We start from the raw sequence: 22,913 nt of genomic DNA, 5'->3' as shown, positions 1-22,913 counted from the left end.
AATGGCTGTTTAGTACTACATTTCTAATAAGAATTGAATCCGACACTTTTTAGTTAGCGCCAAGAAGTATTTTGGTACTCTGGCAGTTTCTTGAACATTTTGCACAAACTTCTGTGAAAATAGTCCCAGTGCCTTTGAAGTGGAATTTCTTTCATTCTTTATGCATATCTAAGCTGGTTTCATGTCTTGAATAATAATAATGGTAGGTCATGACTGCAGATGCTAATGAACTTCCGCGCCTTATAAAAGACAAAGACACGGCAAAGCACACAGTCCTCCGTTTCCAAGACTTGTCTTTGCAGCAGAACTTTGCATAACATTTCTACCGCTGACTGTTACAGTAACTTCTTACAGAAAACTTTTTTTTTGTTAGCCGACTTTGATTTTTATATTTACTGACTATAAAAACATACTTCTCTACTATGAGATTACTGTCATTACAATGTTAAAAATGATTACTGTAGTTGTACAAAAAATCGCTGTAGTTACTCTGTACTAAAGGATTACTTTAGTTATACTATAAGGATTTCTATAGTTTATGTACTATAAAAAGAGTACCTGTTATACTATGAGTACTATAATGTACTATATTAGGACTGCTGTAGTTTCTGAACTAAACATTAATAGGATTACTACAATCTCTATAGTTGCTGTGCTATAAGTGTACTATAGAATTGATTGTCCTCTTATTGAATAGTAACTATAGTAACATATTGGATTAAATCTGTTTACCATCTGACCAATTTCAGAGCAGTGTAATGAATATTAGCAAAGTTTTGTCATTCTGATGGTCACCAGCAGCTGAGAGTCACGTTTCGGCTCAACGGATCTTCAGTTCTAAAACTTTTGCATTTGTTCGAAGGACATTCCCTGTAGACATTTGTTTGATAGTGTTGAGATAGTGAATGACCTCGTGGATGTTTTTCTTCACCCTCTGTAGCATACTAATGTATCGAGCTGCTGTGAAGTATGTCTCACTTTGAAGTGATTCATCACTCAGTGGGTTAAAGCGGTGCTGTCTAGTCTGCCGTTGCATTACTTTGTATGGAAATTCTTTTTTCAGCTCCATGTTTCTTACTGTGATGCAGCATGAAAACCTGTTTACTGATTTCAGCATTTGTGTGGACTTTGTCAGGAGTTCTTGGACATGGATCTTTGATACATCTGCAAATTTCTGTAGAGTAATTTCATTTTGGCCGCTCCGTGCCAGCCTGACTAATGACAAATTACACCTTCTGATTCGATCAATTGCTAGTTTCTTGTTGCGCTATGCAAGAGTTTTATCTTGTTTCCATGATCAAACTACGATTTGACTATCATTATCATCTTTCCTCACGGGCCATTGCATTGATTAATTAGCAGGAAGATAAAAATAATTCGGAGCGCTTTAAGTTGCTGGTTGATGAGGCGAACTCGGCTCGAGCGCCAGAGCGAAACGATCTAATGTAGCTTCGTCTAACAATGTGCACGTTTATTTCAGCCTTTTTAAATTGAGTCTGCTTCAAAGAACAATTGATAGGGCCGTGTAAATATCGGATAAGGATGACAGTAGTTCTGGAGTGGCTCAGGAGTGGAGTGGACTGGTGGGAATAATGTGGAATAGATTCATTTTCTTTTATTAATTGATAAGATCTGAAGTTTGGAGAAGGGCCCTCATCATGATAATGGGCAGCTCTTGCAATTCCGAGCTAATTCATGCAGGCGCTCAGTGCTTGATTTTTTCACCTTTAACGTTGCAATTGGATTCGAGTTAAGCCTAGTGTTTGAATTTTTTGTTTTTGTGACACTATAAGGCCACCCTTGGAGAATGACTTGAGCATGTGCTAATTGTTATTTTGATCATTTTGATATTTACAGTGAACACGGTTATACAGAAAATGTGAAGGAATCCTATCTAGTGTCAGCTAACTACCTCTTACTGCTACTAATATTTTTAATCTACCGAGTAAATCAGGCTAAAGATTACCACTTGTCTTAACTCTGAGGAGGTTGTTTGCCTTTGTTGCTTGTGTGACTTGATTGTATGCAATCGTGGTATGCAAATTGTAGGTAACAGTGGGACATCACATAGCTTATAGATAAAAGTTATAATGCAGCATTAGAACATTATCGAGGAAATAGTTTTTATTCAGCATGTCCTAAATCTATTTTTATTCAAAAGTAAAATTTTCTCACTATAATTTTTCTTTGACCCGATAGGATGAGAGGTGAACAAATTCTTTTTTAATTGTCAATATAATTTAATTTTAATGTTTTTCATTGTGCCTTTAATAAAGTAAACTGTCATTATAAAATAATAATTTGTTTCACAAAATGTTTCTCATAAATGTTAACCAGATTTAAAACCAGGTTGCACTTTTTCAATGTCTCTGACACACTTAATGTGTATTCCATTTAATAACATTTTATTTTTTAATTATAAATGAATCTGTAATGAGCCAGCTAGAGGCAGTGGTGGCAAGAAAACATCTCTGAGACGACATAAGGACTCAAAAGGGAACCCCTAATCATCTGAGTACCACTGGATATTGTGGTGATGAACAGTGTTCCCATTTATAACTGTAATGCAAAAGACAAACCAATGCTATTCAAGAAAGGATGTAGAGATTAGAAATGAGATGATGAAATAAACTGTAGATGTGCATATTGAAGTATGAAGTAACTATGAAGAAGCCTTCTAAGAGAGAGTGGGCTACAATCCCACTCTGAAAGTTTGAGCTATTGTGCTTACTGGTTTATAAAGAAGCATTTTTTCCCCCTTTTTAAAATCCCCAGTGACATGGTTTGAAACCTGAGCTGACCATTACTGAGTCCTGACCTTGGTGTGCCGTCTGTCAAGTATACAAAGCATTTGCCCTGCTTCCTCCCCAGAGGCATTGCCCTGTCATGCAGGTCTGTTTGTCCGCTCTTCTACATTTAACTCCTTCGAGAGCTGGCTGTTTAGCGTCTATTATAACACCGGCACTTGAAGGAAAAAAAAAAAAAGCTCAGCGCACCTTGTTTGCTGTTGTCTCTGAGTATCCCTAATGCCCTTGTGTCATAGTCAAGAGTAATGCATTAGCTCTGGAGAGGCTCTCCTCGTGTGCATTGTTTTCTCATAATGATTGCTTGTTCCTCTCGCCTTACAGGAGTATTATAATTTAAATTCTCAGTTTGAAGTGACATTCACCCATTTTACGGCTCGCCTTACTTATACTCCGTTGCGACTAATCCGAAGCAGAGGAGTGGAGCAATAGTGCAGAGAGCACCGCAGTTCCTGTTAAGTAATGTCAGCTGTCTATAATTATTCCTTCTCTTAATACTCTTCCACCAGCTGCACTCCCTGCGCCGAAGAAAGCATCAGCTTTGAGAACGCATTGCTAGCTACAGCTGCTGTTTGGTTGCTCATTCAGTTCGAGTTAAGCGTTTCTCACAACACTGCACTGATACGGTCATTAGGTGTTGTGTGTAAACGTTTTCATAAAAGTCCTACCAAATGCTTTGGTTCATAGAACAAAGAGTTTTAAACTCCAAAACAACGACCAAACAGTAAAGATCACCTTTTAACCCCGGTATCGCCAAGCTGCCACTTTTGTGGCCCTTGAGCAAGGCCCTTAACCCTCTGTGCTCCAGGGGCGCCATATCATGGCCGACCCTGTGGTCTGACCCCAGCTTCTGATCAAGCTAGGATATACAAAGAACGAATTTCACTGTTCTGTAATGTGTATGTGACAAATAAAGGCTATTCTTCTTCTGTGTGGCACGTGCTAAACTCTCAGCTCAGCCTTGGCAGGTGTCGCAGAACAACACTAAATCGCCCTCATTTTATACAGTGCCATTTATTTGATCAAACTATATGGTTTGTCTTATTTGTCTTCTTCTATGGACTTCTGGATTGCTGTCTTTTCTTTCCCCCACTGCATATTTGTGTACAGTGAAAACAAGCAAGCTGTTTAAACCCAAAATAACTAATGAAATTGCAAACTCATACCACTCGAGATTCAAATTACTATCTTTACATGTAGATTTATCGTTTTTTAGAGATGTACCCTTCCCCCCCAAAACAAACTATTTATTTATTTTGCGAAATACTGCTTTATAAGCTGTATTTGCAAATAATTTGTCTGCCTCCGGCTTGTTAAACGAGGCTTATTGTGAAATTACGGTCACTGCAGCACTCATGATCAACCAAGATCACGGAGATCTTTCTAACCATGTCTTGGGACCAGCACCATGGGACCTTTTCTTCACTGTGATGGTTTACTCTATAGTGGTAGCTGTAATTGCATTCTGATGCGTTTCTTCTTTTCAAAGAGTAATTTGAAACCCTGCTATTGTAGTTTCAGATCTTCAGGTAGCGAAAAAGCTGAACATGCTATTTGTAGGGTGGAGAATAAAAAGGAATCGAAGGCCAGCTTTGGGTATCGTTTTTTTGTTACGGTAGTTTATTTTATATTGTTTTGTTGCTTAGTGCATTTCCCAGTCATTTTGTTTCCTTTTTTTTTTTTTTTCTCTATCTCTCTCTAACCCTGAACACTACACTTCCCTTTCTCCTAATGCCAAGGCTGTAAAATTTATGCGTGCTTTTTTCCTCAGGCCCCTCCCTTCCTTTTTCCCCCTCATGCCTTTCTTTTTAACCTCCCAAATCTATATCCTTAGTAGATTTTTTATTTTTTTTTCTCTTCCCTCACCAGTCACATGACTGGAGGGTGTGGGCTTTGCATTCTAGGCCACTGTGAATGATTCAGTAATGCAGCATGAGCCAGGGATTGCACGAACTCATCAACTGTAAATAAGTACCGTAATCCAGACAAGCCAACCTTTACTCGTAAAAGCCCTGTCCCCTTTCTCGTCTCGACTTGATTTTTCAGTTTGGAAGTGCACTGACACGCCGTCCTTGAAACAAACCTTGAAAGAAAAAAAAAAAAGCGAATGAGAATAAGGACAATAAAAAAATTACGTTTTTGAGCAACAGGGAAAATGTCAGCACAAGAATTTCACCCTTCCAATAAGGGACGTGAGATAAGAAAATTGTGAAAGGATTGTATTGAACTTGTATTGCGTGATACAATGCATTGTATCTATTCAAACTAACACACAGAGTGGAAAATATGCTAAATCTTCCAATAATTAAATTCATTTAAGGGCTTTTAACAATGAACATTGTCTCAGAGCAGCTTTACACAGATAATGTGATAAAGAATGAACAAGATGGTTCTTTGTGTAAGTTTGTCCCTGACAAACAAGTCGTTGGCAACTGTGGCAAGAAAAAACACCCGGCATAAAAAAAAAAAAAAAAGAAACCTTGAGAGGAACCAGACTCGAGGGAACCCATCCTCATCTGGGTTGCACCGAATATCCATTTATTCCAGATAAACAATGTTGAGATGTGCAGTGATGGTGATCAGGTGCAAACTGTAGTCCTGAGTCAGTGTAGCAGACGCTGCCATAATGCAGCTCAGCCATTGCAGCTAACACAAACACTAACTCTTCCTCGTCCAGCATGCATTTTATTTTGCTCGTCTTCATTTGTGCGTTCGTTACAGATTGTGCGATTTTAATTCAGTGAAAAGACGAGTTCCCAGACATTTTTGTATGCGGGTGAAATATGCTTCATTCAAACATAGTGGTGTATAAATTTGTAATAAAAACATTTATGGGAGAGTTTAACTATAAAGTGGTCCGATTCAACTTCATATCCATGAATAACTCCATATGCGTTCGTAATGCCCGAATACTCTGTTTCCAAACCGTCATGTGTGCTTAGGGTGCAGCTGCTTTTTCGAAATCGAATTAATTACAGTTCCACAGGAGTTGTGCTTTGGTCTGGCCCGTCATCGTGAGGTTAGACTAATTTAATAACGGAAGCATGGGAAGGCTCCAGGTTCTGTAATTGTTGTGCAGACTAGTGCAAAAAACGAGAAGTGAACCCTGCGTACAAACACCTGGCTCAGTGTGCCGTGAGTCATTATGGAGGTATTACACAATCACTCAACGTCTCAGGGAGTTCCTCTTTTTTTTCCTCCCCCTTTCTCACACCGAATATGGGTGCGCATGTAGGTGGGGTTTGGTGCAGCGAGAGCAGCCGAGCTGCAGGCTCTGCATTCTGCCGCTTTAGTATGCAAGGCAGGTGTGGCTGCAGTCTGAGGGAAGCAGGGTGTAGGACGCTGCCCACACTTGCACACACACACACACGTTGCACACACATTGCGTATTCCAAGACTGGCCAAGTTACATGATTCTAGTTATACACATCTGTCTGTTGCCAGTCTTTTTTCATATCCCTTAGTCTTTTCTTTTTTTTTTTTTTCCCCTGTTTTCTGTTTCTCTTAGACTTCTCATCATGGCTGCCACCAAGCTGCAAAAACAAAAACAAACAAAAAAAAACATGAAGCATCCAGTCGTCCGCTTTCATCTAAACCCTCTTTTCTCTGTCATCCCTCGCGCTTTTATTGCGTGCATGTTTACCGTCCGAATTTTCTCGCTCTATTGGTTTTCTGTTCCCTTGTTTCATGGCTCATATGACTCGTGAACGATAGACAATAGGATTTGGCTGCGATTCGCTGATTCTAAAAAAAAATAAAAAATCAACATCAATTATAAAAATATCATGCTAGTGAACCTTGTGGCATTCCTATATGTAAAAAAAAAAAAAAAAAAAAAAAAAAAGTAGGGACTAATCACTTGTTGTTAGTGAGACTGTAGGGTTTGTTTTTCGTCTGTTTGCCACCGGGGATTCTTGACGGTCTGTTGCGCATCTGTGTTGCCTAAGCACTGGGTTGATACTCAAGCTCTTCCTCTCTGTACAGTTTACCACACACACATATATACACACACCTGGCCTGAATGGCGTCTGATAGAGACCTTTCAGGGCCAATTCAATAGAGCACCAGCATCAGTTATTGGAAGTGCACCAGCACGTATGATTATCCTCTGATAACCTAAAGCACTTTGTGTTTTTATTTAGATTATTATTCTTTTAATCTTAAAACTGGAATTACCCTTTGTGAAAACTAAATACACACCCGGGGCAGCTTGCAGACTGGCTAGACAGTCAGCTCTGTTTGGAAAGGAATGTGATACAAAAAAAAAAACACGTTTAAACACTTTATTTATTTATTTTGCACCACCTGCAGAGCATCGCTGGGTATTTAGACACTTTCCCCCTTTTTAGCCCGAAACACATTTCAAGTCGTCGATGTAGACGCATGAGTCATCTTGTAAAAGGCGAGAGAGAGAAAGGCAGAGAGTAAATAAGGAAGGGAGGGAGGTGGAGTGAGGTGGAGAGAAGAAAGGAAGAGGGAGCAGTAGGGCCCTTTCTTTTGTGCAGCCCTGACGATGTGGAGGCGGATCCAGAGCCTTAAGACCCACCTCGGCATTGCCGGTGCAGGACTGCAGAGGAAACGCATGGGCCGATGATTTACATCTCCTGCCTACGAGCTCCAGCTCATGCTCTTTAATCTGAGAGCAGTGCCTCCCTCTCGCTCATTCTCTTATTTCTCACTCCCCCGTCCCTCATTCTGCCCCCACACTTCATTCTGTTTCATTCAGTTCACATCGCATTCCTGGCTTGACTATTTTCCGTACATTATTATGGGCTTGTTCAATCCGGATTAAGTTCAACGTAACAAATATGTATAACATGTATGCTTCTGAATGCCAGTAGCAGCAGTTTATCTTCCTGCTGGGAACTAGGGAAGAGAAAAAAAAAGAGGATCATTTTAGATTCATCTTGAATCTGAACCTGATGTATTTTCAAGCAGTAAAGCATTTCAAAAGCAGTATAAACAGCCTCTGTGGAGTGCATTAAAATCAAATAACACACACCTAGCCGTGAATTGTCCTCTTTATACCAAGCTCACTTTCCAAGCTGTTAGAGATGTTTGCAGTGCAAAACAGAATAAATGGATAAATATTGTGCATCATTTTTGTTATATACGGCTTGTTAGATCTAGTGTTCTGCTCGAAATCATACACAAAGATAACATTTGTGGCTTAATCGATATGACTTTTTATTTAAAGTCATTAAAGGGCGATAGAAATAATGTGTATAAATTACATGTAATAAATGTATTTTGTACTAACAAAAGTATTGGGACACCTGACTTTTCCAGGCATTTGTGGTTCTTCCACAAACTGTTACCACAAAATTGGAGGCATACAATTGCATAGGACGTCTTTTGGCTGCAATAGCGTTAAATTTTCCCTTAACTTGAACTTGAAGACCCAAACCTGTTCCTGCATAACTATGCCCCTGTGCACAAAGATATAGTTTACATGGGTTGGAGTTTAAGATCTTGATTTGCCCGCTATAGACCTCTGACCTCAACACTAACACCTTTTGGGTTGACTGACTGCACCCCCAGGCCTCCTCTCCTAATTCTACATCAGTACCTGACTTTACTAACATCCTTGTTGCTGAATGAGCACAAATCTCTACAAGCACACACAACTAGTGGAGCATCTTACCAGAACAGTGGAGAATATTATAACAGCAAATGGGGAATAAATGTGAAATGGGATGATTTTTAAAAGCACATGACAACCTTATGGTCAGGCGTCCACAATCTTTTGTACCATAAAAGATTTTGCCATCACTCAAGACCGATTGGGCTGGAAAATTTAAAGGCATAGCTGTGCTTTGTGTACATGACAGCTAAGCAAGCTAGCAGATTTGAAAATGGGCCAACTCAGAACCTCAATTTGAAAGTGACTATACGACGAACTGACGACAAAAAAACTTGCAATTCAGGCACATCTGAAATTGTAACCTGGTGATGAAAGAGAAACAGTTCGCTGCTGTTAGAAACTCTGAAGCACGTGGCCAAACTTCTACCCAATCCAGAAAAAGCAAAAGAAAAATCAGGAGTCTTTCTAAATGACTCATTGCTCTTCACACTTTGGCTTCTGCTTGCATCAGCATGATCCTAGGTTGGGCAGAAAACAGTCATGTAATCACGCATTCTTTAAAATGAGCATGAGGTATGTTTTTGTCTTTTTGTTAACAAACTACTACAGCTGTTTGATGGGCTTTGCCTTTTCCTGTGCTGTTCTCTGATTGGTGGCTTTTTAGACCAGCTTTGTAGTATTCAGATTGAGAAATTCATGACAAACAGAAATTTGATTGCATTGGCTATAATTAAAAAATACTGAGCGTTATGTTTATGGTTTACAATCTTCAAATTTTTGTACTGGGAATCTTTTCATAATCTCCTCATGCCATCTAGCACTGAAATCCCAATAATTTAATCATATGGAGCCTCGATTCCCACTCCTTTATAAACACCTTTTTCTCATTCCCACTTCACGCTCATTCACACATCAAGCTCAGTCATCTAAGCACTGCATAATTGTTCCAAAACAGGGCTTACATCCACACACCTTCGTCACTGCAAAAGAGCAAACAGGATGTTTGAATGCACCACTGTCTCCTAAGTCCCACACTATCGCTGTCAGGTAATCGTGAAAGAAGACACTAAAATCCAAAATGGATGCTCCAGTACTTATCCTGGTCATTCTGAATTGTTTGCTTTAAGAGACTCATAGCACCACAGTGTACCAGTTAAAACACACAATTTTGCCCTGAAATATTAAATATAATTTTTTTTTTTTTTAGGGTTTGTTTCTGTCTTTATAAGTAAATCTTTTTTTTTTTTTGTTCTTTTTTTTTTCCCGGAATGTCGAACATAAGAGTTTTTGTCACCTCATCTCTAAAACATTTTAAAATATATTTACATTAGAATAGTATATATTTATTCTTGTGTGTGAATTTGGTGGTTGTTGCTGTATCTTGTCAGCACGTGTGTATGGTTATTCCTGTCAGAAATGTCAAAAACACTTGTGTGCTACATTGAGGTCGCTCAGGGAAATTTGCTAGCTCGAGTGTTCCAGTGGTGTTTAATAGGAAGAGAATTCAACAACAAAAGTGCAAGGGCGCATTTCCGTCCTCGCAGCATTTTTCAGTGTTTATCTGAGTTAATGGAAACCCAATACAGAAGTAGCAGAGACAGTAAAAGTTGCCGTCCAGAAAATATTGCAGCTATAGGGCTATGATCGGCTAGTTAGCGAATGACGAGGTGTTTGACGCAGGTATTAGCATAAAAAAATGTACAATTTACAAACGATCTGTTTAAACAGTTGAGCAGGTGAGAGAGAGCTGGACAAAAGAAGACGAGGGCTACATTCAGTTTTATTTGTATATTGATTTTAACAATGGACATTTGTCCAAAAGCAGCTGTACAGACTTGAATAGATCGTATATATACAATTTAGCATCATAATTTTGTTCTGTGTTGGAAACATATGAAAAAACATACTGAGATGATACGAGAAGGAAACCTTTAGAGGAGCCAGACTAAAAAGGGAACCCATCCTTATCTGGTCAACTCCGAATGTCCATTCATAATAGCTCCATCATTATTTATCTATCGTTATGATTTTTGAGTTCAACCCTCCATTGTAATCTCCTGGATCTTTAGGCTGTTCATGTAGAGCCCTCCTTAGCTACAGCGAGTGGTTTTCTATTAAGACAAATTTCAGATGTAAGGTGTGAGGATGAATCAGGCATGTCTGGAATAATGATGGACAGGATCACTGGTATCAAAAAGAGAGGGAAGGGAGGGAGAGAAATATAAACTATTGGGTATCCTTGTTGTTATGTAATAGTTAAGGCCACTGCATATTGTGACATCTGCACATGGTTCACGTCGCTTTTGCTTTTTTAATCTGCGCTCAGAGTATGATGTCAGGTTTTTGCGGAGGCTCGGCAGCTCAGGTTGACGCATGAATATGCATGAAAAACCTAATGTGGGCAGCTCAGGCACTTCCCTCGCTTCCACTCCTCATCTGCCCTCAGCGCGCCAGCTCTGCCTCACTGTGTGGGCTTTCCAGCATCGCTTTAATGCACAATCAGTGCCAAAAGTTCACAGACAAGCGAGCGAGTTGTTCCTCATGCAGCAATAATACATAGTTAATTGAGAACACCCAAGCCAACTAAAGGCACCGAATCAAACAAAATGTGTAATTAGAAAAGAGACATTCTAATTGTTCTGGATGTTCATGCAGACTTTCGCACATCAACACAAAATTATTTTAATCCGGAAATATGCAGGTTGCATTTTGCTCAGTGAAACTTGTAACATGTTACATTTTTGCTTGTATTCATGGGACATGGCCAAGGAGGAGGTTCATGGATGTGGTGAGGGAAGACATGCAGGTAGTTGGGTTGAAAGAGGCAGATGTAGAGGACAGGGGGGTATGGAGACGGATGATCCGCTGTGGCGACCCCTAATGGGAGCAGCCGAAAGAAGATGATGATGATTCATGGATATCCCGGTTGGTCTCGCAGTATTTATTTTTTTTTTTGTATTGACCTGCAGACCCAAGTACATGCTAACCCAGGGAGACAGGGCTTTTATTGTGGTTTTATTGCTAGGAGACTAGCTGCCTGTGGGGGTAGGTTAGGTACTTTAGGTTAGGGACCTGTAACACCTACACATTTTAGACTTTTAGCAACCAAAGCTCCAGGTTTATAAACTGATACTATCCATTAAAAAAAAAAAATAATAATCTCCACAGTGCCTTTTCATAAAACTCTAGCCTTTATTCGACACCATGCTTCTTCTCATCTTGACAGCATTTGTTTTAATGTCTTACAAAATCCACCTCGTCCTTGTCTCTTGTCTTTTCTTTTTTTTTTACTACTTACCAGAATTGCTTCTAATAAAGTTGTGATATTATAGCACAGATGAGGTATGGACATCAAGTCACAGCCACTCCAGACATTAATGGCCCCAGATCTCCCAGAAGCTCCAGATTTCACACATGACTCTTATTAGCCGGATTCACTCTTAGGATTATAGTTTGAGATTATAAAAAATTATCTGGCTCGAGGAGAATAATAATAAAGGAATGTACACTATATGGACAAAAGTATTGGAACACCTGACTTGTTCAGCCATATGTGGCACAATTGTATTGGATGCTGTAGCTTTTTCCTTTTACATGGTGATGCCTCCTGTTCACAAATTTAGCCCTATGAAGATATGGTTTGCATACTTCGGAGTAGAAGATCTGCTATAGAGGCTTGACCGCAGCCTACATCAGTACATGACTTTAATGCCCTTGTGGCTGATTGAGCACAAATCTTCACAAAGACACTCCAAAATTTAGTCAAATGCATTCCCATTTTATTATAACATCTAATCGGGGCTGAATGTGGAACGGGATGTTTAAAAAACATATGAATCTTATGGTCAGGTATCCACAAACCTTCGTCCAATCCATTTTAAACAAGATTTAGTCATATTTAAAAAGGTTCATTGTGTTTTTATTTCAGAGTCAGACATACATTATGGAATCAGGAGGAAACCCATGAGGATGACGTGGAAAGATATTTTGAGTTATGTTCATGGAAAAAGGTTTTTTATTTTTTGTTTAAATTGTTGGGTAAAAATGCAAATCATTCTAATATCATAAACCGTGATACGCACCTAGATTTTATTATTTTTTTGCATTTTTACCAATCTAGTCATTCTTTGTTGGTTATATTTCCTGCTTTATATGTTGCTTTTACTTTGCATGAAGTATAAATGTGAGCCTGAAATCCAGATCCTATTTACTTCCATAAACTTTTCCTTCTCAGTTGCTATTTTTATTTATTTTTTTGTCCGTCCATTAAAGCTACATAAATTCCGATTTGTGGAAGAGCGCGTTCGGAGTCGCAGGTTGCTCATCGCCATCCATTCACACTCCTCTAGTTTCAAGTCAGATAAGCGCAGCATGGCAGCTCAAAGTGAATTTCAGATTTCTAAAAGTGCTACTGAAGCCTGAGTAGAACATGGTAGAATGCAGTCTGCACAGCTGGAGACATCCCAGACTCCATTCCTTATTAAGCAATAAGGAGCTTCTTTGGCTCGCTGAGCGCTGCAGTTCCAGCTGAGCCACCATCTTGTACCATTTCCTAATATGTATTCAATGTGGACATCATTCAATTTGTAATCTGATACACAGGTCGATTCTTCTGAACATTGCTTTCACCGATTTGTTTTGACGGTTATAGTGTTTACTGATGACAAATGTCCTGAATATTTTATAATAATTTTTTTCCTTTAACTGTGAGCAAGAGAGGACTAGTCCACTTTTTATTTTTTATTGTTTATTTTATTAATCATATAGATTCATAAAGATTTATTTATTTTTCTTTATTGATGAATAATGATGACTAGTCTACAGCTTTTCTTTGCTAATGATAACAATGTCCCGAAATCTTTTTTGCTCTAGGAATGAGATGACTAGTCCACTACTATTTTTTGCTAATGAGTCTCTCAAAGAGACTTCCTTTACTATGAAAAAGAGATGGCAACTTATTATTTTTTTTTTTCATTTATAGCAATGTTATGAAGTGATTATTGCTTTAACTATGAGCAATAGATGACAAGTCCACTAATTACATTTTTTTTGTAATGATGTCAATGTCCTGAAGAAATTTTTCTTTTGCTTTAACTATGAGCAAGAGATGACTAATCCATGACTTGTATTCACCTAATAATATCAATGTCCTTAATGTACTTTTATTATTTAAATTTTTTTGCTTTAACTATGAGCAAAAGGTGACACTTTCTTTTATTACTGTTCAGCAAGCAAAAAATGTATTAGTCGGCCAACAGTTGCCACTTCTGCTCAATTATTCTTACACATAAGCCCTTGTGAAGTTACAACCTGGTCAGTTTTCCACTTTTTTTCTTTTCAATTTTTTTTATTTATTTATAGGTTTTCTTTTCCTCTGGCGACTGGTGACATTTTATATGGATGCTGCTATTTTGTTCGCAGTATCTGACATTTCCATTACCCACGATTTACACACATCTGTTACATCAGGCTAATGGTGTGGGTTAAACTCAATCTGATGTCCTCTGGCTGGCTCAGTGCATCACGTACACACACAAACACACACACACCCATTTGTTTTAATATGGAGGGGGATATATTGAGCTGTAATGATCGCTTCTTCTGAAGACAATGACAGCGGTGTATTGCCCATGTATTGATGTCAAGGGTCACACAGAGGTCAGTGAATGCAATTTAGTGGGTAGTTCATCATCGTTTATAGGAGACTGATATGGAATCAGGTTTCCCCCCCTAGTGTCACGATTATGTCATTTTTTATGATTAGCCCTAAATTGAAGAGACAAAGCAACAAAATATCATGAATTTTAGAGGCTTTTTAACATTTTACGAACCGAGTTCAATATATTGGCTCATAAAGGGGTAATGAGAATAGAAACGTTTTTATTTTGTGTGCACTGTTCCTAAAACTTTGCTGGTTTGTCATTACACACTCGTAATACATAGTTCTAGGTATCCAACATTGGTCTAAGACTGACGAGATGCAAAGTAATCCGTCAGTATAAGCTGCTTTTGCTGCATCCTAATCATTTCTGCATATCCTTCTATGTTAGCAGAGATTCTTGTACAGAATATTAGACATTTGTCACATTGCACTGTATTTAGGGATTGTTCTGCTATTGTAGATGGCCTAATTCCTCACTTTACATGCTACAAAGTCATATTTGCAAAATAGTTCTCAATTTATTGTGGTCTTTAGAACCCCATGCTTTGAACTTCAGAACGAAGGCAATAGAAAATAAATAAAATGTGTCATTGACAGTGAGGCTCCAGTGGATCCGCAGGGTCTTAAAAAGTAAGTTTTAGCCATTTAAAAGTCTTAAATTCGTTATTCCAGGATTTAAATCATTTTAAATAGATCTTAATGTTCAGATGTCCATCTAACGCTACCTCTAATGCTCATTGAAACGCTCAAAAAATAACTTTAGAATGCTTTTTTTTTTGTTTTTTTTCATTGGTGTTTCAGTTCTTCCTTTCGCTCGTCTAAATTTGCTGTATAATGACTACAAATAAGACCAACATGCAACAGCCAATCAGCTTTCTGTTATTACAGCGAATCTCTGTCACGGATACAAAATGGATTTTATCGTTCGTCTATAGGGAAATGAAAGTTTAGTGATATTTGGCTTGGAAAAAAAAAATGTAGGGCTTGGTTAAGGCCAGCTGCTAACAACGTACTTGTGTCTTGTTATGATGTTGCGATATACAGTGAGGAAAATAAGTATTTGAACACCCTGCTATTCTGCAAGTTCTCCCACTTAGAAATCATGAAGGGGTCTGAAATTGTCATCGTAGGTGCATGTCCACTGTGAGAGACATAATCTAAAAAAAAAATCCAGAAATCACAATGTATGATTTTTTAACTATTTATTTGTATGATACAGCTGCAAATAAGTATTTGAACACCTGAGAAAGTCAATGTTAATATTTGGTACAGAAGCCTTTGTTTGCAATTACAGAGGTCAAACGTTTTCTGTAGTTTTTCACCAGGTTTGCACACACTGCAGGAGGGATTTTGGCCCACTCCTCCACACAGATTTTCTCTTGATCAGTCAGGTTTCTGGCCTGTCGCTGAGAAACATGGAGTTTGAGCTCCCTCCAAAGATTCTCTATTGGGTTTAGGTCTGGAGACTGGCTAGGCCATGCCAGAACCTTGATATGCTTCTTACAGAGCCACTCCTTGGTTATCCTGGCTGTGTGCTTCGGGTCATTGTCATGTTGGAAGACCCAGCCTCGACCCATCTTCAATGCTTTAACTGAGGGAAGGAGGTTGTTCCCCAAAATCTCGCAATACATGGCCCTGGTCATACTCTCCTTAATACAGTGCAGTCGCGCTGTCCCATGTGCAGAAAAACACCCCCAAAGCATGATGCTACCACCCCCATGCTTCACAGTAGGGATGGTGTTCTTGGGATGGTAGTCATCATTCTTCTTCCTCCAAACACGTTTAGTGGAATTTTTACCCAAAAGTTCTACTTTGGTCTCATCTGACCACATGATTTTCTCCCATGACTCCTCTGGATCATCCAAATGGTCATTGGCAAACTTAAGACGTGCCTGGACATGTGCTGGTTTAAGCAGGGGAACCTTCCGTGCCATGCATGAGTTCAAACCATGACATCTTAGTGTATTACCAACAGTAACCTTGGAAACGGTGGTCCCAGCTCTTTTCAGGTCATTGACCAGCTCCTCCTGTGTAGTTTTGGGCTGATTTCTCACCTTCCTTAGGATCATTGAGACCCCACGAGGTGATATCTTGCATGGAGCCCCAGTCTGAGGGAGATTGAGAGTCATGTTTAGCTTCTTCCATTTTCTAATAATTGCTCCAAAAGTGGACCTTTTTTCACCAAGCTGCTTGGCAATTTCCCCGTAGCCCTTTCCAGCCTTGTGGAGGTGTTTTGTCTCTAGTGTCTTTGGACAGCTCTTTGATCTTGGCCATGTTAGTAGTTGGATTCTTACTGATTGTATGGGGTGGACAGGTGTCTTTATGCAGCTAACAACCTCAAACAGGTGCATCTAATTTAGGATAATAAATGTAGTGGAGGTGGACATTTTAAAGGCAGACTAACAGGTCTTTGAGGGTCAGAATTCTAGCTGAAAGACAGGTGTTCAAATACTTATTTGCAGCTGTATCATACAAATAAATAGTTTAAAAATCATATATTGGAATTACTGGATTTTTTTTTTAGATTATGTCTCTCACAGTGGACATGCACCTGCGATGACAATTTCAGACCCCTCCATGATTTCTAAGTGGGAGAACTTGCAAAATAGCAGGGTGTTCAAATACTTATTTTCCTCACTGTAGGTCTTAGAATACATTCTTAAAGTCTTACATTTGACCTGCAGAATCCCTGTCTATCGCTGCTCTCGGAGAGGAGTAATGATCTATATGTACCCATGATTTGCCTCCTTTTACATTTCCAGACATCTTTTGCATGAGGGTTTTGTTGGAGTAATAAAAAAATGTAATACAAAGCGTTTGTATTTAGTTTGTGCAGGAATTGGTTACAGGACCTGCAGGTCTACAAAGTAATTTGATAGAACATAAAAAGAACACACTATCTATGCAGCTCATATTACCGTGTTCTCCTTGTTATCTCAATCCCAAACCCGTTTCCTGATAATAAACAAGTGAAATAATATATTACACTTGCTGGGCATGTATTAAATGTAATCGTATGTGATTATCTTGCGCGATGATGATAGAACATTGAAATTGTGTGTGGACTGTGAAAAAACGTTTATGAAAGGGAAAACCTTCCACTCCGTGTTTATTGCGGTACACATATATAAATGCAAATCCTGTCAATCAAAAGGCATTTTTGCTGCTAGGTAGGTTTCACAAGGTCTTTTACACAACCTGTCTGAATTCAAATATTCAAAGCAGGAAAACGTTCTAAATAGAAAGACCATTCTTCTAAAATATCGTTTTTCGCCGTCTACGGTCGATATTTAAACCCATAGCTGTCATAGGTATACCACAATGACGCATTGTATAAAAAAAAAATCTCCAGTTAACTCGGCTGGCTGTCTCACTAGTTGACAGACTAACTCTGTCAAAATCCTGGCTAGATCGTTACATCACACTCCCAAGCACAATGTGACAAGCAAAGTAATGGAGCTCTGAGTTGAGCTTTTACTCATGCTGGATTACTGTCTACACTTCTAGCATGACCTCACTGTTTAGAATAACTCAAATGAGAAATGACGCTTATCACCAGAGTTAGCTACTAGATATTAGAGTCCCTGGGTGTCTCAATCAAATCAATACACACAGAGTATCATCTGCATAGCAAAATCATAGGTAGAAATGTTTTTGGTCAGCATACATATGGTTATATGTTTAAACATATATTTTATATATATTGCAATGCCCTTGCAACTTATTCTAGTCTAGTCATGGGGGGCTCTAGTCATGGGGACACTTTGTAGAATATAACTGTTAACAGGTAACATAATAATGAATTTGTGTGTGTGTGTGTGTGTGTGTGTGTGTGTGTGTGTGTGTGTGTGTGTGTGTGTGTGTGTGTGTGTGTGTGTGTGTGTGTGTGTGTGTGTGTGTGTATTAAAAAAGAGAGCTATCTGCCCTTTTACTCATACTTAAGCTGCTTACGGTTGCCTAGTGTTACCTCGATTTGTGGAAGAGAATGAGTATGCAGTTCAGAGCACATGACCAGTTTTGTCCTCTATACTCCCAGCTAAGGATTACGGGTGGCTTTGGCATCATTGGGAATGGAACTTTGTCTACAGACTAAAAGTCAAATGCTATTGTTGTGACACCATGAAGCCTACAAAGTTGTTGATACATAATACAAGCCTGAAAATGTAAACACCTGTCAAAACCCAGATCGTTACTCCAGATTACATAAAAAAAACCTGTTTCCCCATTAATCCCAAGTGAGAACCTCATTCCCAGTTGGACTTTAATCCGTCTCAAGTTGTTAATTTAAAGTCATGAAAGTGTTTTTTTTTTTTTTCTTTTTTTTCTTTTTAAAGTGGACTCACTGGAGCTGGACCTCTATCTCCCATGAACACAGAGCTCTTATCGTGACGATTGGCAGAACTCATATTGCCAGAATAATTGAAGACCAAACCCCTACTTAACCCCCTCCCTCTCTCTCTATTTCTCTCTCTCCCTCTCTCTCTATCGCTCTCTCTCTCGCTCTCTCTCCCTCTCTCTATCTGTCTCTTGCACTCTTCATTTTCAGTCTTGTTCTCATTCTCATTTTTTGACTCACTCAATCACTCAGATGCTCACACATGCAAACGTTTCTTCTTTTCACACACAAAAACGAAGGATTATAAAGAGATTTATCATTTCTATATGACCACAACAGAATAGTATGAAATGAAATGCTGTTGAAGTGCTGTTTTTTTTTCTCCTTTCACAGGCTTTTAGCTTGACCTTGAACAGAAAGCTATTTATTTTATTTATAAGAAATTCTGAGTGATAGAACCTTATAAATTAGTCTCAATGGTGTTGAACCGTTTAATAGTCAATTCATGATGGACGGTGTCAGCATTTCCTTTCAAATTACTCACATACTTTTCATTACAGTTTTGGCACTGAGGGCATTGTTGCTTTACAGTCCAATTTTTTTTAACTCAGATTTTTGTTGTTGCAGATACTCTAAGCTGAAGAAAACCTGATAACATGATCGGAGTGGACAGCTGTTTTCTTCAGCGCTTCTTCCTCTAATGGTTTCCTTGCATTGTCGTGCAAGACGTCAGCATCGGAGCTCTTTCCTCGGAGCTTGAAAACAAGTCAAAAAGCTGCCAATCTTTGAACACTTCCTCTTAAGTGAAGCCGTAGCGTTTTGTCTACCTGAAAGCGTCAGAACGCCAGCCAGACACGGAAACCATGGCCAACAACACTGCGGACCACCCACCTGGGAACTCGGTGGCTGAAGGCAATCACGATGGGGACTTCGGCTGCACGGTGATGGAGCTCCGAGAACTGATGGAGCTCAGGAGCTCTGAGGCAGTCAACAAGATCAGAGATGTCTACAGAGACGTGCAGGGGATTTGCTGCAGGCTGAAAACATCTACTATTGAAGGTGAGACTACACACGGACACAAAAACACACCTCAACATCTACATTTAAGCAAGTTACTTAAAGTACATAAAGGAATATTTGTCCTCAAATATTGTACAAAAAGGACCAAAACATATGCATTACCCCTGATTCCCAAACCTTTCCAGGAAAGGAAAAAAAAGCAGATACTGCATTTTCAATTGCTTTTGGTAACATTTCTTTAAAAGTTTACAACTACAAGGAGCCTTGTGGTGAAAATGAATCCTTATTAGTGACATCACATTCACACCAGCTGCAGCTCTCATAAAGCATTCAAGATATTTTCTGTCACTTGACCAGTACATACAACGTACCTGGGATATCTGTATTGGCAGATTCAGGTAAACGTGTCAAAAATAGGATCGTGTTTGCTAATCCAATTAGATTTTCACTTCTAGACAGTTAGACGCAACACCAAACCATGCGCTGTTACATCGGATCATCTTTTAAACACGTGCACATACATGCTTGCCGCCAAAAGGGGCAGAGTTTCATTGCAGTGGAAAAATGATACTAATATCCCATAATATGGATACATTTCCTTTGTTTTGGCCTGGAGGCCAAACTGAAACGGTTTTTTTTTTGTTTTTTCCCTCTCTGCCTAGCAGCAGATAGATTTAAAACATGCTGTAGTGTAGATATCCATTCTGATTATGTAATCCAGCTGCAAGGTATCACAAACAGAAAACAGGCTAATTTACCTCCTGCAGGTGCAGTCAAAGGTTTACAACAGAACTGAGCTGTATACACTAGAAAAAGCCACATTCTAGTATGCAAGAGGAAAAAACATTGGATTAGTACTTTGCATGCTTATTTGTTGCAACCAACAGTAAAAAGAGATGAATTTTTGTCAGTGTGTTACCATAGATTACATAATTTACACGCTTTGGCCGCCTGCCGTTTCCCATCTATCATCCAGTTCTGCCTTATTTAACTACAGCTTCCAACAATAAAGGGTGCAGCCTAACAGGTAATTCTCCCATGACACGTGAAGCTAGTCAGCCACATTGCTTTAAACTACTGCCCAGGGTACAAGGTGTTTTATGCACACTGCAGAATGTGATATCCACCCTCTTCTACATACATATCTGACCCTGATTGATGGAGACGCAAGTGTATGCCACCTTTCCTACTTTTATGGCCAGTTATGTTGTCTTGGCTCCAGATTCATGGTCTCCTGAGAATGCTTTTCTGGTGTACCCTTGCACATCATTTGACATTGACCATTACCTTGTACTTATTGACGGTTACTCTGCCACAGAGATGTTTGACATGATTCAATCGAGGTGTTTTGAGTGGCACGTGCCCTTCAAGAGCGGAAGATGACTAGAGGTCAGGAAGACCCTTCAAACCGCTCAACCACCAAATATGTCGAAACCATTCGTCAACATTGCTGCCGTTCTGTGTGTCATACGGAACAGTCCAGGCCAATCCTCATGTGTGATTTGAACATGCACCATGCTGCTGCCAAGTTCGTCCCCAGGCTGCTGACCCAGGAGCAGAAGTAACAACGCACCAAAAACTGCCAAGAACTCTGTCAGCATGCTGTGGATGACCTGTCGAGGGTCATTACCAGTGATGAATCTTGGGTCTTCACAGTGGAAGAGCCTATCATCCTAATGACTATAAAAGGCGAGCTAGGTCCGCAACTTGACCAAGTGCACGATGATCTCTTTTTTTGACATTTGCTCCATTGTCCATCGCAAATTCTTCCCCAGGCACCAGAGCGTTAATAGCGAGTTCTATTGCTAGGTTTTAAGAACAAAAGAGACAGTCACGAAACCCTTTGATACCACCTCGTACACCCATTTAGTGTTCTTGGGACAATCTTATGTATGTACAGCTAAACTGTAGATACAGTATTTAAAGCAGATATTTGTCCAGAGTATTTTTGTAAACTATAACATTTAAATTGCTCTTTACTAGACTAGCCTGACCTTACAATGAGCCCTGATCTTAATTTAAAATAACTTCAGAATGGAATGGAATGCCTATTGCTCCTCCAGTATTCCACACTTGGTTAAGTGCCAAACTCATCCCAGCCTCACAGATTTTTTTGTGGTCACAGTATGCACAAGCACTTAGGTGTCATGATCAGGTGTCCACATAGTTTTAATCATCTAGTGTCCAGGATAAAGATTGAGTAGGCTGTACCCTTAAGGGGTCCCACTTGAGCAATAATAGAAGGTGTAGTTTGGGACTATTAGTTTAGTCTGAGGTAAAAAATCCTTATCGTTTTCTTAGCAAATTTTCTTGCTAGATTTCTTCTTTACACAAATCTGATTTCATAAATCAAGTTGATAGGAATCAAATATGCCAGAACAAGAACCTGTCACCACCTGCTCAAGCAAGTTGTGGCTGTGACATCTTTTTCATCTGTCCCCAATGCTAATAGGAAAGATACTTACAGAAAGCAGCAATGCTAAGGCAGTTAATGGGTTGTACTAGAGGAAGTATCCAATTATCGAGCTCAGTGACTTATCCTAGTGCCGTAAGTAGCATTTGATAGCTTGATGATTTCGCTCACAGTATGGTTTCTAGCTATTTGTTGCTTTAGCTTCAACTCAAGTAGCAGATTATGGATGGGAATAAATCATCTTGCATAATGTAGGCGGTCTAGAAGGTTCGCTGCAAGTATCTGTTGTATTGTCTGAGGTGCTGGTCAGATTAGTAGCAAATCTTTAAGTGCTAATGGTTCAGCCTAAAGTAATTAAGCATCAAAAGATTGATCCTTATGTCCTGAAAGAGCCACAAGCAAGAAACTTTCAGTGTGGTCTCATGTGAACATGTCGAACTTGTTCTCCGTTGATATTTCTTTCCCAATGCTCTTTGGCACTGCATCATTTCTAACATCTTTGGCTGTAACCAGTCGCACAGACTGTTCTTCAACCTGAAGTGGAACCGTATTATTTTTGAGAACAGTACTATTCCTTACTATTTTGACATATGGCCTCAGCGGTCAATTCCAGCATAGAAATTTATTTCATGCCATCTTCCTAATTACTTCATAGATCATTGCTTTGGTTCCATTTAGTAATCAAGGGACAGCTGTACTGACGCTCTGCACACAAGAAATTACTCATTTTAATGAAAGCACCGTAATTATGTTTTCTATACCACCCTTAGGGAAGTGGGTGGAAAATGCAATGTTTGAGCCAAATTAGATAAGTGTTTAGAACAGGTCTTCTTGGAGAAACTTTACCTTTTCAAATGATATTCTGACACTGGCTGTTTCTAGCTGGGAATAATTCGGTCTTGTATTTGTGCCTTGTTTGCTCGACTGAACTGTTGCTTTGCAACTTTCCATTGTGTTTTTTGACCGGTGGGGAAATAAAGGATTGTTGGTTTGTTTTTTTTTTAAGGGGCCTAGTTCCTGGTTCTTACGTTGAATGCGCTAAAGTTTCCAATTGGTGTCAGGGAGTTTGGGTAAATCTGATGGGTCTTTTCTTA

At 39.2% G+C, this 22,913-nt stretch overlaps 1 protein-coding gene across 12 annotated transcripts in view; it reads left to right on the top strand.

Annotated features, from left to right (window-relative positions):
• The window catches only part of atp2b4 (ATPase plasma membrane Ca2+ transporting 4), a 109,133-nt gene that overhangs the window by 27,572 nt on the left and 58,648 nt on the right, over positions 1–22,913 (top strand). For all 12 annotated transcript variants that reach the window (XM_083533960.1, XM_083533958.1, XM_083533963.1 and 9 more), the window contains one exon: positions 19,014–19,445. In XM_083533960.1, coding sequence (XP_083390086.1) covers positions 19,250–19,445 — 196 coding nt within the window. In that variant the 5' untranslated portion in view covers positions 19,014–19,249. The remainder of the gene's footprint in view (positions 1–19,013; positions 19,446–22,913) is intronic.

This window comes from Silurus aristotelis, assembly GCF_946808225.1.
Source record: "Silurus aristotelis genome assembly, chromosome: 28".
Lineage (NCBI taxonomy): Eukaryota > Metazoa > Chordata > Actinopteri > Siluriformes > Siluridae > Silurus > Silurus aristotelis.
Note: the sequence above shows the minus strand (reverse complement) of the source record. Positions and strands in the feature narration are given on the sequence as shown.